The sequence below is a fragment of the Jatropha curcas genome, chromosome 8 (genome assembly GCF_041381405.1).
Source record: "Jatropha curcas cultivar XTBG-Jc1 chromosome 8, XTBG_Jcur_1.0, whole genome shotgun sequence".
Classification (NCBI taxonomy): domain Eukaryota; kingdom Viridiplantae; phylum Streptophyta; class Magnoliopsida; order Malpighiales; family Euphorbiaceae; genus Jatropha; species Jatropha curcas.
Genome location: NC_143158.1, coordinates 982070 through 998862, shown reverse-complemented (window position 1 = coordinate 998862; position 16793 = coordinate 982070). Strand labels below are relative to the sequence as shown.

The 16793-nt window shown below is 32.5% G+C and overlaps 3 protein-coding genes across 3 annotated transcripts; 1 reads left to right on the top strand and 2 right to left on the bottom strand.

Annotated features, from left to right (window-relative positions):
* Positions 1-1065: 1065 nt before the first annotated feature.
* On the bottom strand, positions 1066-1931 carry LOC105637619 (14 kDa proline-rich protein DC2.15). Its single transcript, XM_012221136.4, has one exon. The coding sequence runs from the start codon at positions 1769-1771 to the stop codon at positions 1391-1393; it is 381 nt and encodes a 126-aa protein (XP_012076526.1). The 5' UTR covers positions 1772-1931; the 3' UTR covers positions 1066-1390.
* Positions 1932-6877: 4946 nt separating this feature from the next.
* On the top strand, positions 6878-9478 carry LOC105637618 (vesicle-associated membrane protein 711). The gene is made up of 4 exons (XM_012221134.3): positions 6878-7390; positions 8242-8432; positions 9035-9198; positions 9320-9478. The coding sequence occupies exons 1-4, from the start codon at positions 7174-7176 to the stop codon at positions 9408-9410; spliced, it is 663 nt and encodes a 220-aa protein (XP_012076524.1). The 5' UTR covers positions 6878-7173; the 3' UTR covers positions 9411-9478.
* A 1671-nt stretch (positions 9479-11149) lies between these two features.
* LOC105637617 (protein FAR1-RELATED SEQUENCE 6) lies at positions 11150-14945 on the bottom strand. The gene is made up of 3 exons (XM_012221132.4): positions 14789-14945; positions 14141-14368; positions 11150-13245 (listed from the first exon to the last, which is right to left on the bottom strand). Exon 3 carries the CDS (start codon positions 13243-13245, stop codon positions 11242-11244), a length of 2004 nt encoding a protein of 667 aa, XP_012076522.1. The 5' UTR covers positions 14141-14368; positions 14789-14945; the 3' UTR covers positions 11150-11241.
* Positions 14946-16793: the final 1848 nt, after the last annotated feature.

Here is a 16793-nt window from a genome sequence, read left to right as displayed (position 1 = left end):
AAACCTTTTAATTTGTTCGACTAAATCATGAAATTAATTTTGATTGGATATATGAAAATTATTGTAATTCCATAAAAATCAATTAAAATCTATAAAAAAAGTCTTACAAATTCCATAAAAATCTATGTAAAATTCTAGTGGAATCTGTAAAAATCCTTCAATTCCGTCAAACTAAATAATTTTTTTAAAATCTAACACAATCCTATTTCAATATACCCTTCTAAATGAATTGTAACAGGCATAATACAATCGTAAACGTGACCCTCGCGGAAGTATCCCGCTGGTGCCAAGGATAGGTTCCAGCCCAGTTCCGGTTCCTCCACTTGGACGAGCCTTGTTGTAATAGCTACTAGCCAGGAGACGCCTAAATTTGGAGGCTTGCGACGTGCATTAACTTCTTAGCTATAAAGAATCTTATATGGGAACCAGTCACCACACAGTGCCATATGCTAAGTTTGGAAGAGTTAAAAACGATAAACTCGAAAAATATCTTAACTCAAACTTTTGGCATTTAATCACGTGTCATATTAAACTTTAAAAACATTTATTATATATCTCAAATTATAAAATTATATTTATTAAAAATATAAATTATAAAATATAAAATATACTTTATTCAAAGCTTCATTTCATAAATTTAAATAGATTAAACACTTAGTAAATAGTTCAAGGATGTGAAACTTATTATTATAAAAATTATACTAATAATCTAAAATATTAATTTTTATATATAAAAAATAAAAACTCCAAACATTATTGTCACTATCGTGAAAAAAGGACAAAGTGTGCAAAATTCACAAGTTGAGAAGCACAGTAAATTTTCACAAAATTATATGTGGCATAGGTTTAAGGTTGAAAAGTCAAGGGGAATGTGTGTATAGATATAAGCATTTTTTATAATTTATAAATTAATAAAGATGTTAAGGAAAAGTAAATTTAATAATTACATTATGGATATATAAGTAAAAATGGACAATAATATTTTTGAGGGGAAAAAATGGACAATAATTATTAATTAACATAAGGGAAAAATCACATGCATAATTAAAATCCAATGTAAATTAATTAATACTCAAGAAAGTGATAATTTGCATTAATCACGAAAAGAAAATGCACAAGAGTACAATTAACTCAAGGCAAACGAGCTTGATTGCCTAGTTATTTAAACAAATCACACATCAATTAGCAACAGGAAGATACAAAAAAATAAAACACAATTAAGAATAATTAAGGTAATTAAACAGCCAACCAGGGCAAACACTTCCTAGAAACAAGAAAGACCTAATGATATAACTCACAGATGAGTCTTGCATTAGCAGGAAGAGTTTTACGATCAACACATAAAGGAAAAAGAAAAAAACCAGATCTAAATTATTACACGTATAATGTTCTATGCACATTGGAAGCCAGGAGGAACAGATTTGCCACATGCACTAATAAGCAAGCTAAGCGTAACAGGTATATCCAAGTTAATTCCAAGAACATTATCTTTAATGGCAGTGCACAAACACGCAGCAGCTTCCAAGTCGACTAAACCTTTAAGCAAAGCACAACACTTGCTTCCTGATGGAGGGCTTCCAATAGGAGTAAGTCCAAGTAAACCTGCACAAACCCCGAGCTTCAACGTGTCTTCTGGGCAAGATGCTGCTGGTGGTGGAGCCGCCGGTGTGGGCTTAGGCTTACAGTTACAGCAATCAGTAGAGACTGAGAATGCTGAGAAGAAAAGGAGAGAAAGGACCAAAACGAAAGCAAAGACCTTGTTGGAAGCCATAGCTCTGATTCAGGAGCTTATAGCTATAATCTCTGATATGGGATTTTGAGGAGGGTGTAGGTTCTTTTAAAGAGCAATTGTGAGGTGGACATTGTGAGATTCATTGAGTGGAAGAGAGAAGAAAAAGTCGACACTGTACCAGTTGTTTATCTTTTGTTTCCATATGAGATATAGTAAAGAAGTTTTTATGCTTTTGCATCGTTGCCAGATATTATAGCTTCAAATTGCTAGTCACTTACTGTGGAGGCTGATTCACTCATTCACCGTGTTCTGGTTCAATTATTAATAACCCTGACATAGAAATCCTCATGGACCAATTAAAATATTAGAACCAAACACTGCCTTAAATAAATTAATATTTTATTTTAATATGATCACATTTTAATGATTTGCTTCTTGCTAAGTAAAACAAATCAACAATTGCAACGAGAGGAAATTAAAGGAAGGGTACCAAGTACCTTGTTTTTTTTTATATTAGTTCTCAACCAGGATTCTAATATTAGGCACTAATTATTAGAAACAATGATGAACAATTATATGAAAGATGAATAGCTCCGAAAGGTAATATATTGATTCTCTCCTAATTAGTTGGAGCATAAGTGCGATGATTTACTTCAAAATCTTTAGTTTAAGTTTAAAAGATAATTCAATTGTGCTAAAAAAAAAGAATAAAAGAGTCATTTCAGAAATATGCTATTTTTATTATCGAATTTTATTTGCAACTTTTAGATTTGGGATTATAAAACAAGTCACTGAGGGTATACAAATGGACGGTTCAGTTCCGAACTAAATCAGACCACAAAAATCAAAAACCCTAAAATAGATTTTTTTTTTTTTTTTTTTTTTTTTGAAATCAAATCAAACTGAAGTAAGTTAGAATCTGAACACAATCGGTCAGTTTGATTTTATCAAACAGTTGAGTTTTACTCAGAAAATAAGTGTTTTATAATTATCGATCCAAAATAGTCGTTTGATTTGGATCTCCGTTTTTTTAGGGTTGTTTTATAATTAATGATTCAAAATAGCAGTTTGATTCGGATCTCGGTTTTTTTCAGAGTTGTTTTATAATTAATAATTCAAAATAGCAGTTTGATTCAGATCTCGATTTTTTTCAGAGTTCGCTCACCCTTGAAAGCCACTACTTTTAAGATGGATTTTAGGCTCTATTTGTTTCCATAAAATAACTTGCATGAAAATATTTTATACAATTTTTCGTTGTTTTGGGCGTTTAAGAAAATAAATCAACGGAAAATATATTTCTGGTCGAAGGAAAATTAAATCATTTTTTAAGGAAAATAACTTCTCATTCTCGAGAGAGAGTAAAACATTTTTCGGATATTGACAAATCTTATAAATCCATATTTTTTAATTTATTAATCATCACAGTCACTACCACCAATTACCATTTACCACCGACCACCACCACTAGCTACCACCAGCATCAGCACCAGCGGCTTTCATAATTTATATTTTTTTGCATTATTTTATATTCAACAATAAAATTTTTAAATTATAAAATTTCTATTATTATCATTAATCTTTTTTATGGTCTTATGAGATAAAGACTTTAATATTTTTAACTAATTTTTAATATTACAATCAAATAACTGAAAATAAATCATTTGGAAAATATTTTTTATGAAAACATTTTTCAGCAAGTTATTTTTCTGTATATTATTTTACGGAAATAAACATAGCGTGTCTTAGTAAGTTAAAAAACGAAGTTACAGTTTGGTATGATATTTTAGGAGTGAAATGGGATCCAGCTTGTGAATTGTGACAAAAACGAATTGGTGTTGTTTCTGTTTGTCTGATTGGTTTTGTCCATTATCGAGACCATGGATTCACTCATATCCATATAGATAAACAATTGAAGATGATGAGATAATAGACGCGTTTTTTGGGTCACATGGCAGCGATTTTTATTGTCGGAACCAAACTTGAATTCAAACGGTGGAAGCTGGGGCTGGATGGGTCTATTTATGCCCACCCAACGGCCAAGAAGTTGACTGAACGTCTCGTCGCATTGGCCGGATAAATCACAATCATGGCCTTGCTCTGCTCATGAATCATGAAGGAGTACAATCCTTCTTTCCGGTACCGAAAAAGACTCGCTAATTGCACTTTTTGCCAAACCTCAACTCAAGTAATAAGCGCATAAAGGCTAAGGTTAAAATACATTCCACGTTACTGTTTTCCAGAATGTTTACGTATTTTAAAAAATAATAAATAATTTTTTTTAATTTTAATTTTATTTATATTAAATATAATAATTGATTTGATAAAAATACTTATGGTTTTTGTTATAAATGTAGGAAAATCAATTATTTTCATAATTTTTGTGTAAAAAACATAAACAACTTATATTTTGTTGGAGAAAGTGAATATCATTTTAGGATGAATTATGGTTATTACTTATTAAAAATGAGCGTTCCAATGAAAATTTTTTAGAATAGCCAATCAACATAGTATAAATATAGTTCAAAAACTGTTTATTATTTTAGTTCCATAATATTTATTACATTTAAGAAAATAGTTTGTTCCAAAATACTTGTCACATTTACGGATTCAAGAAGTAATAAATATTTTTCCATGTTTACCTTTGTATATAACCAATAATTATTGCTTCAATTCAATAGTTTTTTTTAATTAGTATTAAATTAAGGGTAATATAGTTAATTTACTCAATAATTTATTGTAACTTCAATAAATTTAATGGTTTTTTTATATGAAATTTCATAGACAGAGATAGTAATGAATATTTTTTTAATGAATCAACATACATCATTTAATGGTTTTCAAGTATCTTATTCCTTTTTTTTTTTTTTTCCTAACACTTTGAAATAAGAAGATATTTTTAGGTACATGGTAAAATAAGAATAGAATCTAAGACACACACGTGTTCAGCTCAAATTAAATTTTACTGAAAAAATCAATTTTTATATCAAATAAGTACTGGAACCTTCCAATCTATTCCCACATTCTAGCAAATGCCACTTGATTTTTTTTTTTTTTATTAGTTAAAAAAACAATAAAATGCACACATAATAATTAGGGGTGTGACACATTTTTCATAAAACTATGGTAACCGTGTAAAAAGCTGCCTTTTGTATTAGATCAATTTAAACGAAAAGGGCCCTACTTCGTCGGCATAATGGGCCCGAAGAGCTCACGGGTTCTTTTTATCATTTTTTTTTTTTAAATCATATAAATCACATAAGAAAAATGTCCGAGTATATATATATATATATATATATTAGAAATGACAAAACTAATTTTATCTATTTATCGTTATTTATATGATTCCATTTAAATAAAAATGAACTATTTTATTTTGATTGGAATATCCCATAAATAATTTAATATTAACTGTTATAATAAATAAATAAATAAATAAATAACCATTTGGAGTGAGGCATCCGAATAAACCCCGCAAATTTCCTTTTATTAAAATAAAAAAAAAATGAAGTGATAACAGGATGAGAAAGGACATGTTCGTAAACTTGCTTATTTCGGTGAGTAAACAGAAATTGAGAGTTGTACTGCAAGGTTTTTAATGTTTTATTCTTGATTCTGAAAATACACATGCAACTTGTCACGTGACTACATAATTTTGATAGTAGCTAATTTATGTGGCATCCCCTTATATGTACATATAAAGTAATTATAATTAACGTACTCTTTCCTTTTTTTGGTGTTGGGTCACATGATCGTGACATGTAATAAATAATGTTTAATAAAAATAATTATTTAATTAACTGTTAAATGTAAAATAATTTTAAATAATTTAACTAATTATTGCTAAACGTTAAATATTTAAGGATAACATTTGGATTGTATAATTATGTTGTCTTCATTTGGACCTTTTCAATTCTAATAAAAGAGTACTCTATGACTATTAACCCATTTTCTATTTATAAAGTGGAGTGGTCCTTAATTATATTTGACCCTTAATTCCTGGACAATGTAGTCATTTTGGCAAGTCTAATTTTGTAATTTGAACTGCAGGGACACATCATCCAATCCATTTGACAGTTCATTTCCAAGAGCCCATGTCAATTGAATCTCAAAAGCCCATATAGTCCACTACTCTACTGTACTGGGCCAAGCCAGTTTAGTTGGGAAATTCTCGTATATAGTTGCATGATGGAACACTGGGCTTGCGCTCGACTTAAATGGTTGGATACGGCAATTGATAATCAATTATCATTTGTCACCTCATTAAAAATAAACAAAACGACGAATTTTATTTTGAAATTTTAATTTAGTTTATTTTTAAAATATTTTATTATTCAATTATTTAAATTTTTGGATAAACATCAAACTTAAATGTGGATAATAACTTAATTTAATGTAAAAAAAAATTTATTCAGTTTAATTATTTTATATAATTGATAATTTAGTGATTTCTAAAATCAAAGAGTCGGTCTAGACTCATAAATCTAATAATTTATAATGTAAATAAATATTTTTATTTATTAAATTAATAACGACGAAGCTAGTGGTTGATTTATCATATAGGCCATCTTATTCTCCCATGAAAATCTTATTATAATTTTGATTATCTTTCACTAAAATTATTAAATTCACCCATCACATAGTGTCAATTCTAGCATAAATTATTAAAAATTTTTTAAATTATTTGTTTGTTATATTCAATTTGAGTCAATATATATAATTTTTAAAACATACTATATAATTTTGTTAAAAAGTTTAAATTTTATCACTAATATTTAAAATTTATTGTTGTTCCTAATTTATATATATTGCAATATTATGTGTAATTTAATTATAATTAATTTGTCCCTAATAAAGTGATTTAATGCTAATTAATAATTATGTATGATATAATTGATTTTTTCATTTTATTGAAAGTGAAAAATCTCGAGATGAAATTTAAAAAGTTGGACAATATTATTTTATGGAATTTCAATTGGCCTTTGGTTTGCAGTTCCAATTGGCCTTTGGTTTGCAATTTCAATTGGCCTTCTGGACATTACGTCACAGGAACAGGACAGCGTGGATGTATTCTTTTTTTAATTCGTATTTCCACTAATTTATCTACAAGATTTTGATTTAAAAAATATTATAGTATATTTATAGTTCGAGTTTGGCAAATAAAAATCAAATCAAACGAATTTTGAAAAATCCAGATTATCTGTTTGTTGCTTTACAGAAAACGGAATATAAAAAAGAAGGAAATAATTATAAATGGGAGTCCTATCGCAGAAAAAGTTTCTCCTTTCCTGTTTATAAGTATTCACAGTGTTAGTAGCTGGGTCGATCGACCTGGAGGAAAAGCCTAATTCGAGGTTAGTGCCATAAATAGAAGATATATCTTTGACCTTGATCGATCAAAAACGAGCAAAAAACATAGATCTCCAAATTTGGGAGTTTGAGATATGGCGATCCTGTACGCGCTGGTAGCTAGAGGATCAGTGGTGCTAGCGGAGTTTACCGCGACGGCGACGAACGCCAGCGCCATAGCAAGGCAGATACTGGAGAAGATACCAGGAAACGAGGACAGCCACGTCTCTTATTCTCAAGATCGTTATATATTTCATGTCAAGCGCACCGATGGCCTTACCGTTCTCTGTATGGCCGATGATACGGCTGGAAGTAAGCTCTTATGTTCTCCGATTTTCTTAATTACGCACACACTGATCTTGAAACGGTTTAGCTCGATATTGATTTTGTGTATGAAATTGAGAATGAGAATTGTCTGGTTAGAAATAGCTAGATTCAATTTTCCACAGTTTATCAGCATTGGAGTTTTTGACACTGGTCTTAAAATTTACTTTATTTTTTCTTTTGTAAATTTAGATTCAATTGAATTGCATGCCCTCGCGCCATAACGTTTTTTTTCTTCTATTAGCTTTTGTCGTTTTTCTCTCTGCGATGCGATTGCCTTCATTGAGCTTCCTTTTATGGTGCGTTTTACTCCTCGAGGCTTTGTTTGTGGCTATTTCTTTTCACAGTTTGTAACATATAAGAGGTCTTATTCATTTAATTTACATTAAAGGTTCATTCCAAATTATTATTTAGAACATTGCTGCTGCAAACTATGGGAGCTAAATGGTTGGATTCTTGTCGCAGTTAGCTTAGGATCAAACCTTTGTTGATCTTAGATCCTGTCTCTGCGTAGTCTTGTTTTACCTGTTCATTGCATCTTGTTTCAGTGCAAAATTGTATCAACTATTTTCATTCTCAGCTAGCTGCATGATCATTAATGGTATTGCCTCATTTAGAGAAAAAACCTGACCTGTTTAAACATTAGTAAAGTCATTAAACTTTAAAATTCACATCATCATTTTGTTGCCAAACAAGAAAAATTTCCACATTTGTCTCTGAAATTTAAGTTATAAGATGCTTGGCAATGAGGATATGAAATGACTATTCTGTGTGATGAAACCTTGAGTTCTCTCTTGCTGATCTATCAAAATTTACAATGTGCTGAATGCTTTATGCAGGGAGAATTCCTTTCACATTTCTTGAAGACATCCATCAGAGATTTATCAGGACTTATGGTCGTGCTGTTCATTCAGCCCAGGCTTATGCCATGAATGATGAGTTTTCAAGGGTTTTGAGCCAGCAAATGGAATATTACTCAAATGATCCAAATGCAGACAGGATAAATAGGCTAAAAGGTGAAATGAGTCAGGTAAGTTTGAATTCTTTGTGTTAGCAATGAATTTTTAACTATGTTACGCCTTATGATTTTCATCAATTGGTGACATTTAAACCACTTAGACGTGTGATCCCAGTCGTTTTCCCCTTTATATACTGATTCATTAAGTTGAATCTTACTCTACTGACTGAAGAATTTTGTTATGTATCTACACACATAGGCAGTACTCATCATTTATTGATTTCCACTGTACCTTTTCTATTCAAGTCTATATCTGATAGAAGTAAAACTGGATAGATGAATAAATTAGAGAGTGATTGAAGATGATGGATAAGAGTATGCTTGAATATTTTTTCTGTGTTCACAATGATGTCAGTATACATATTTATAAAGAAAATCAGGCAGCCGTTGTCCAAGCCCGAGCGGGAGACAAGGCCTTTAATGCCCGTGCGGGTATCTCGGGTCATTAAATGATTTCTTTCCTAGTGTATTTAAAAATATGTCCTCAATACATTTATTAGTGTATTAATAGCCTTCCCCTCTTTATGTGATTTTCAAAAAATTAGAGTCAGCATCTTGCCTGAATTTTTCATTTTTTAAAGACTTGTAATTGCCAAATTTGCAATTCCTTGTAGGTGAAAAATGTCATGATTCAGAATATTGACAAAGTTTTAGAGAGAGGTGATCGTTTGGAGTTGCTGGTTGATAAAACTGCTAATATGCAAGGGAACACTTTCCGTTTCAGAAAGCAGGCTCGTCGTTTCAGAAATACAGTATGGTGGAGAAATGTTAAGCTCACGTATGTTTGTCTGAAGTGGTTTTTGTTATATGTACAGTAGCATTCTTATATGAAACTGAAACAGAGATATTAAGGATCTCTTATTCTGTTGTCCGTTGACTAAATTCTTTACTTATTGCAGGGTTGGTCTGATAATCCTCCTCCTAGTGATTGTCTATGTTGTATTGGCCTTTGTATGCCATGGACTAGCACTACCTTCGTGCCTGAAGTAAGGGCAAGGCATTTAGTGAGATTATGATCCTTCGTGGTTTTATTATTATTATTATTATTATTATTATTATTATTTTTCTGCTTTAATTGGCAGATGAGGTATTTCTCTTTGGATTTTCAATCCTGGAAGTTCTAGCAAATTCTTACTTGTTCAAATATGAAATACTTGAATTGTCTGAGGTCTGCACTTTCTGCAACTGTGCCTCTCACTGAGACAAATTGGTTGAGCTTGAATTTCTGTTGCATGGTTTGATTAGTTTTATTTATTGAAGATTTTTTTTTTTGTGTACTTTCATTTACACATTATATTTGTAGTTTTACTTTTGTCAATGAGATGCGGCGTTGTGTGCCAGATCTTTATATTCTTGGGTGTGTGGGTGGTTGGCTGGCGCGGGGGTTTGGTAAAGGAGTTCGTATTTGCCTAGAATTACATATACTTTAGCTGACTGACTTGCCCTCGGGGAAAAGGTGTTTATAACTGAATCTACTGGCTACTGCCTCACCCATTCACATTTCTATGCCACAAATGTACTTTTAGCGAAGAAGCTACTTATGAAGTTTGAAGGATGGCACTTGGAAGTGGCATAGGCAACTAGGCTCCTATTGAATCGTGAAAAAAATTTGTTGAGCTTACGGTTTTTACAGTTGGAGTGAATGCCTCTGATTTCCTAAATGTGTCTTGTAAATTTTTAGGCAAGTATTTTCCTGTGTCGTCTCCTCTCGTTACGGTGTATAATCCATATTTATAATTCAATACGGAAAGTGAGGAAAGAAGACAGTCCTCGATTGGGGAAGCATCTGATGTGTATAATCCATATTTATAATTCAATACGGAAAGTGAGGAAAAAAGACAGTCCTCGATTGGGGAAGCATCTGATGTATCACGGTTCTGGAAGCAAACAAAACCATTTTGCCAGTGGATGCTCCATTTTCAAAGCATAAACACACTTATAGGAAGTTTCCTTATTGGATCAGTTTAAGTACATTTTTCAAATGACAAACGGGTATTGAGAGGACATTTTATTCACCAGAATCTGTATTTTGGGTACCAAAGAGATGGAGAAAGCACAAAGGTTAAAACAGAATGAAAATGTGCTCCATGAAAAGCCATAGGTGTCAATGTAAGTTGATGTGATGGGCTTTGTTGGATCCTTTAATATATATTTGGGCTTCCTGGGTACTATATGGATTTTGTACTTTTGTTGTATTTGGGATTTTCCACGTCTTTTTAATTAAATTAACCGAACGACATGAAAACAACCGACTGCCTAATTAACCAAAAGGAGAAAGATGTAACATTCCACGACACGGTATAAATTTTCAAAACGACTCAGCACGTCGTTTCCTTCTGAATGCTCTTTATCGTTTCCTTCCCAACGCCCGCCACAAGGCAACACCTGCGCTTGTCATAGCTCTGGATCGACTTTAGCCCCTTTCGCCAAAAATCTATCTACGACTCACAAACTCTTCCAGAGCACTAATATTAAATTAAAAACACATTTTTTATTTTTTTAGTGTAGGTCAGATAATTTTGAACAGGACAAAGAAATCATTTTGAATAAAAATACAAATTTAGTAATATTATATAATATAAATAAATTTAGACTTTAATTCCATAAACCCGTCGCAGCTTCGCTCGATAGATTTCTAACTCCTATACGAAGGTTTATTTTTGCCCTTAACGGGACCACTGCAACAAGCAGCATTAACTTTCCAAAGTAGCTAAAAGGGAGGGTAGAAATTTATAGAAGAAACAACCGTCAATCTCAAATTGTGAAAAAAACTTTGAATTTCCTACTAGTTTCTACATATAACTAGACATCATAATTTACATTAGTTGTCTACAAGATTTAATTTGTTCAACAAGTCCTCCAATTCTTGCAATGCAATCTTATAACGATCTTGTAATTGGGCCCCTTCTTCCACAATTGGAATGGCAAGTTTATACAGATGACTGTGCCAGTAAATTGGATTATACACATCAATACTGCTGGAACTGTGATCTGGGGGGCACTTGCCCTTAAAATTTTTACTCCAACGCGGTAGAATGTAGCGAGCAGGGATTTCTTCCACCCCATTATAATTAAGAACATTCAGTGCATGCCTGCATAAATAGCCCTTGTAATTGAACAAGCTACATATGCATCGGATATCCACCTGGCTTGTCTCATATAAAACTTCAAAATACCTAACTTCCTTCTCGCTTCCCTCAACTTCTACCCGTTCTTTGACTATGTAGGTGACTATTGGCCCATTAACACTCACCTGTCTTGTGTTGAAGCAAGAGTACATCCCCTCAACCTCAGACTGAAACTTCTTAAAAACTTCTTTAGTATATACTTCAGAGAGTTGCACCTCAAAATTGTATCTTGTTTTCAATTCAAAGGTTGAATTTCTGGACTCCAGGTCTGCCATGGCTTCTTTAAGGTGTTTTCTGTGTAGGGCTAGACCATACTTATCAACAAATTCCTTAAAAGATGTGTGTTTATGTACATAACCATCAAAAAAAGTAGTTAAGCCCTCATTTTCTTGGATGGGGATCATTCCTGCAAAAAATATGTCCTTTAAATAAACAGGAACCCACCGTTGCCGCTCTTCGTATAATGTTTGGAGCCATTTATTATCACCAAGTCCATATCGCCTGATCATGTCAGACCAACAAGTTTCAAACTCCGCTATTTTCAGTGAATTATAGACAGCTTTGTTCAATTGTCTTTTGATGGCTTCAAATCCAGTCAACCCTCCCAACCTTTCTGGAACTCTCTGCATAATATACAACAGACAATAACAATGACGAGCTTCAGGAAAGACCTCAGCCACTGCACTTTGCAAGCGTTTACACTGGTCAGTAATGATAACCTGTGGTGGTTGCCCTTGCATGCATTTAAGCCATGCCCTGAACATCCAGACAAAATATTCTACTGACTCATGTCCAAGAAACCCACAGCCCAATAATATCAGTTGTCCATGGTGGTTTACACCAACAAATGAAATCAGAGGTATCTCATATTTGTTTGACAAGCATGTTGTGTCAATTGCAACTGTATCACAAAAATAACCATATGCTGCTCTGGATCTAGCATCAGCCCAAAACACGTTCCTTAGGCGCCCATCGTCATCAAGATCCATCAAGTAAAAGAAGTTCGGATTTGTCAATTTCATGCGACAAAAGTAGTTATAAACTGCATGGGCATCTCCTTCTTTAAGTTCCAGATGTTTAGAATGATCGATATGATTTGCACCTTCTCCATTCTCAACACTTGAGTATCCATTACACCCAGAGTCCATGAGAGATGTTCGAAACAACTTGATAGTGTGCATCTCTGTAACAGGCTCTGGTGGTGGTTGAGCTTTTCTGGCTGCAAGAATCATTTTTTTATGAGACTTATAAAACCGTTTAACTTGAGGGCTTACTGGATGGTTGTGTGCAAGCTCAACTTCAACTATTCTCCACCTTTTTGAGTCCACAAGCCTAATGACTATCATTGCAGGACAACCAGTTCTTGTTTCTGGCCGTGGATTGTTTGCTTCACTCTTTTTTTTGAAACCTGCACTACTGCAGCTAAGTTTTGCTCTATAACGTTCCTTTCTCTTTGACCTAAACCAAGAATTGCTCACTCTGATGCCAAATCCTTGTTCCTTGGCATAAACATTGTAAAAATCATAGGCTTCATCAAAGGAATCAAACTCCAAACCCACAGTAGGTGGGAGCAGTTCTTTCTTTGAATATCTTTCAGCAGTTTCATTGTCATGTTCCACTATGCCACAGTCTTCCTCAATGTCATAGTCATCGCCTTCGTCGAATACCGGCTCACTATTGAGACAAACTTCTTCCATCTGAGAATAGATCAGAAACACACTAAATAATAAATGAAGCTCCATGGACAATAACCAAAAATAAAGAAAAACAAAAAGCATTTACCAGACCATGACAACTTCCTATATCAGTTTTAAGGCATATCAGACAGAGTTAGAAAACCAACCTTTCTTAACAACATTGGCAGTTAGCAAAAAAGAAAGTTCAAATTTACAAGTTGAAGGGAGAGAATAATCTACTTGAAAGTAACAAAAGAATATCATAGGGAAAAGTACCATTTCAACAGAGACAAACGTGACAATGACCGATTAAATATAACATAAATGCTGTAGAAAACACATTTAACGCTGTCCAACACATTCACATGACCATACCTAAAATTTCAGGATTGATATTTCATCTGTCAATATTATAGCCTTTTGATGAGAAATTTAATTCAAGACTAACAGGTTTGAGTATGTACAAGATGTCATAACTCCTTAGCATTTTCCGAAATCAATTTGATATTATCATGTAAAAATATGACAAAATCAAAATATGCACAAACATAATTGGCCAATCATTTATTCAAGAAAAGCAAGAAGCTAATTTAGAAACCATTACTGCTCTCCAACTCTTCTCAGTAACCTGAAATAAACATACTCAATATTAATATTCTCAGTAAATGTATCAAATCTATTCTCCAGTATCTAACATAGGGCAATTGCAAGTAAACATAAGAAATATTTAAGAGTATCTAGCGAAAATGGCAAAGATTACTGTCTGGCTGTTACAAATAAGCTATTTATACAACCTTAAGCTTTGTTTATGGCAATACATTACCAAATTAACAATTATAAAGTCCACATGGATGGGTAAAAACGATACTTTCATGCTTCAAAACCAGAAAATTTACAATGCTGCCATAAATGGTACCTTCGAATCAAACTATTTCATGGTTGAAAATGTCGTTATTGTGGACAAATTCAATTCATTGGCTTCCTTATCAGATTATAATCCGACTAAAACACTTCAAAGCTCAAGCAAACCCCACTCCTACCGGATGTCACAGTTTAAACACATTAGCAAGCTTACAGTGTCCTCTTTCGGTCTCGCATGAATAATTAATCCCCAGCCATCGTTCATAACCACAGACATAGTTACCTGTCCATAAAAACATTTATGTAATTCATGACTGTATATATGAAAATAGCGTTATTTTAAGAAAAAAAATTAAAATTAAGAACAAAATCCTAAAAATCGTTCACGAAGATCATCTCTGTTCCAAGTTCCAACAACTTGTATATGAGCTCTGTAATTCTACAGGCAACGCAAAATCTCATGAAGGAACCCATACAAAACGAAGTTGAATATCCATTATTATATCAATCTAACTGGATCCAATTTCTAATCCTATGATCAGTGAACTTCCGTCACTTTTTGCTCTCTGATATCAAAGTTTCACTTTCTCTGCAACTAAACAGGTATCAATCAAAACCCTATGTAAAAAATATCGAGTTTTCGCAAAAGTGAGTTAAACCTCGAAATTCGCGATATTAGAGTGGGGAATTTAGACGATCTTACAGTGATTCACTCAGCTGGACTGGAATCGGCGATGAGATTAAAGTAGCTGAGTCAGTTCATCCGAGTTGGCCTTGAAGGAAAGTGTGAGTCACACTCGGGCTTACAGAGGTTTGGTAGATCTTTCGACTCGATGAGCTGACACGTGGGGGCTATAATATCGTATTACTGTTTTGTCACAGGTAATATATTATTTGCTCTGTGATCCTTGTAGTTGTGCTGATTTGCAACTGACCCCCAATGCAGGGTGTTTCGTGAAAAATAAGGTCACTTGTGCTGTTTACTTTTTAGGAAAAATAATTAATTAGTCCCTGAGGTTTAATCAAATTAATTAATTGGTCATCGTATTTTATCGATATTAATTAAAAATCTTCGAGATTTAATTCCATTAAACTATTTCATCGTTCCATTCATTTTTTCCTCATTTTTTTTTTGTTAAAATGTGTGAAAAAATGAAAATATCTTCATAATTATTTAGAAAAAGATGATAATAATCCGAGTTATCTACTATAACAATTATTTACAAGCTGGGAAAACTCGAAAGAAGCTCTAGTAGCAACAACCATAAACCCAACACCACCAAGTGCCTAAACTTGAGGAGTTAAGTGTGATTTTACTCAAATTTCCAGATTCAACTTCATATTCACATAGTCAAGGAGAAGGATCATCGGCCACAGAAATTAATTCTTCATCAGAAAACAACGAAAAGAATCAAGTTGCAAGTTGAGTTAATTGGAATGCATCATATAGTAATGTCATAGCTATATATGTATGATTTTGTTTGAGAGGATGATAATACTTCTTTAAGATTGTTCTCTTTGACTATAACTGAGTCAGAATCTGTTGAATCACCTGAACCTCCTCTAAATGAATGATCTTCAACAACATGATATCCATGGGATATTGGTATCATCTAATTGCAAGTTGAGTTAATTCACTTCACAAACTCAGAAATCCACCCAATATCTAGTGCTGAAGTGGTCGAGTTAAACCGATTCAACAGTTTTCTTTATTGAGTTTTGTGTCTAACTTTGCTCTTAAATCCCTTCCATATTCTATCCTTTCCATTGCAACTCTTCCTCGAGGGTTGAATCCCAAAGGTCTACCTGACCCAAGTCGGAGTTGATAGCTAGATCGAAGTGAAGACTCACAGGGTGACCCAAACCTTGATCCATTTTACTTGCACAAATATGTTGGTCCTGCCTTCATTTTACTGAACTGCAAACTTCGCATAGACGCAACTAGTTCGACGAACCACCAACTTCCTGGGGACTACTTGACAAAATTGGCGGAGAGTCCGACGAGAGACATAGGCAGTGAGTTTAACAGACATCTGTAAAAGAGTTGTGTTTCCCTCCACTTCAATGGAGCAATTAACCTAGGGTATTATCGTATTTTCTTAAGTAATTGTGAGGATATTTTCGTCTCTTCACACATTTTAATGGAAAAATGGATGGAATGATAAAATAGTTTAACAGAATTAAACTTCGGAGGCTCTTAATTAATATCGATAAAATACAAGGATCAGTTAATTAGTTTGGTCAAACCTCAAAGACTAATTAATTATTTTCCTTACTTTTTATTTTGCATGAACCGGAAAGCAATTGAATAAAATCCACTGTTTCTTTCCTTTCTAGATTCCATTTGTTTCTAAAAAATAGTTTTTTAAAATTTTTTTTAAATTTATGGTGTTGAAAAAAATCAATCAATGAAGAATAACTTTGTTTTTATAAAAAATGACATTGATAATCAGTAATCATCATATTAATTATATTAATTGTTATCGACCATCGTCACTAATTATCAGACATTACTATCTATCACTATGATTACCATAGTTTATAATTTTATACATTTTTTGCATTTAATAATAAATTATTAAAAAATAAAGTTTATATTTTTTATAATCTTATAAAATTAAAAGTTGTAATTAATCTTAATACTACAGTTAAATAATATAAAACAATTTATATTAAAATACTTTTTAAAAATAACATTTTTTAAAAAA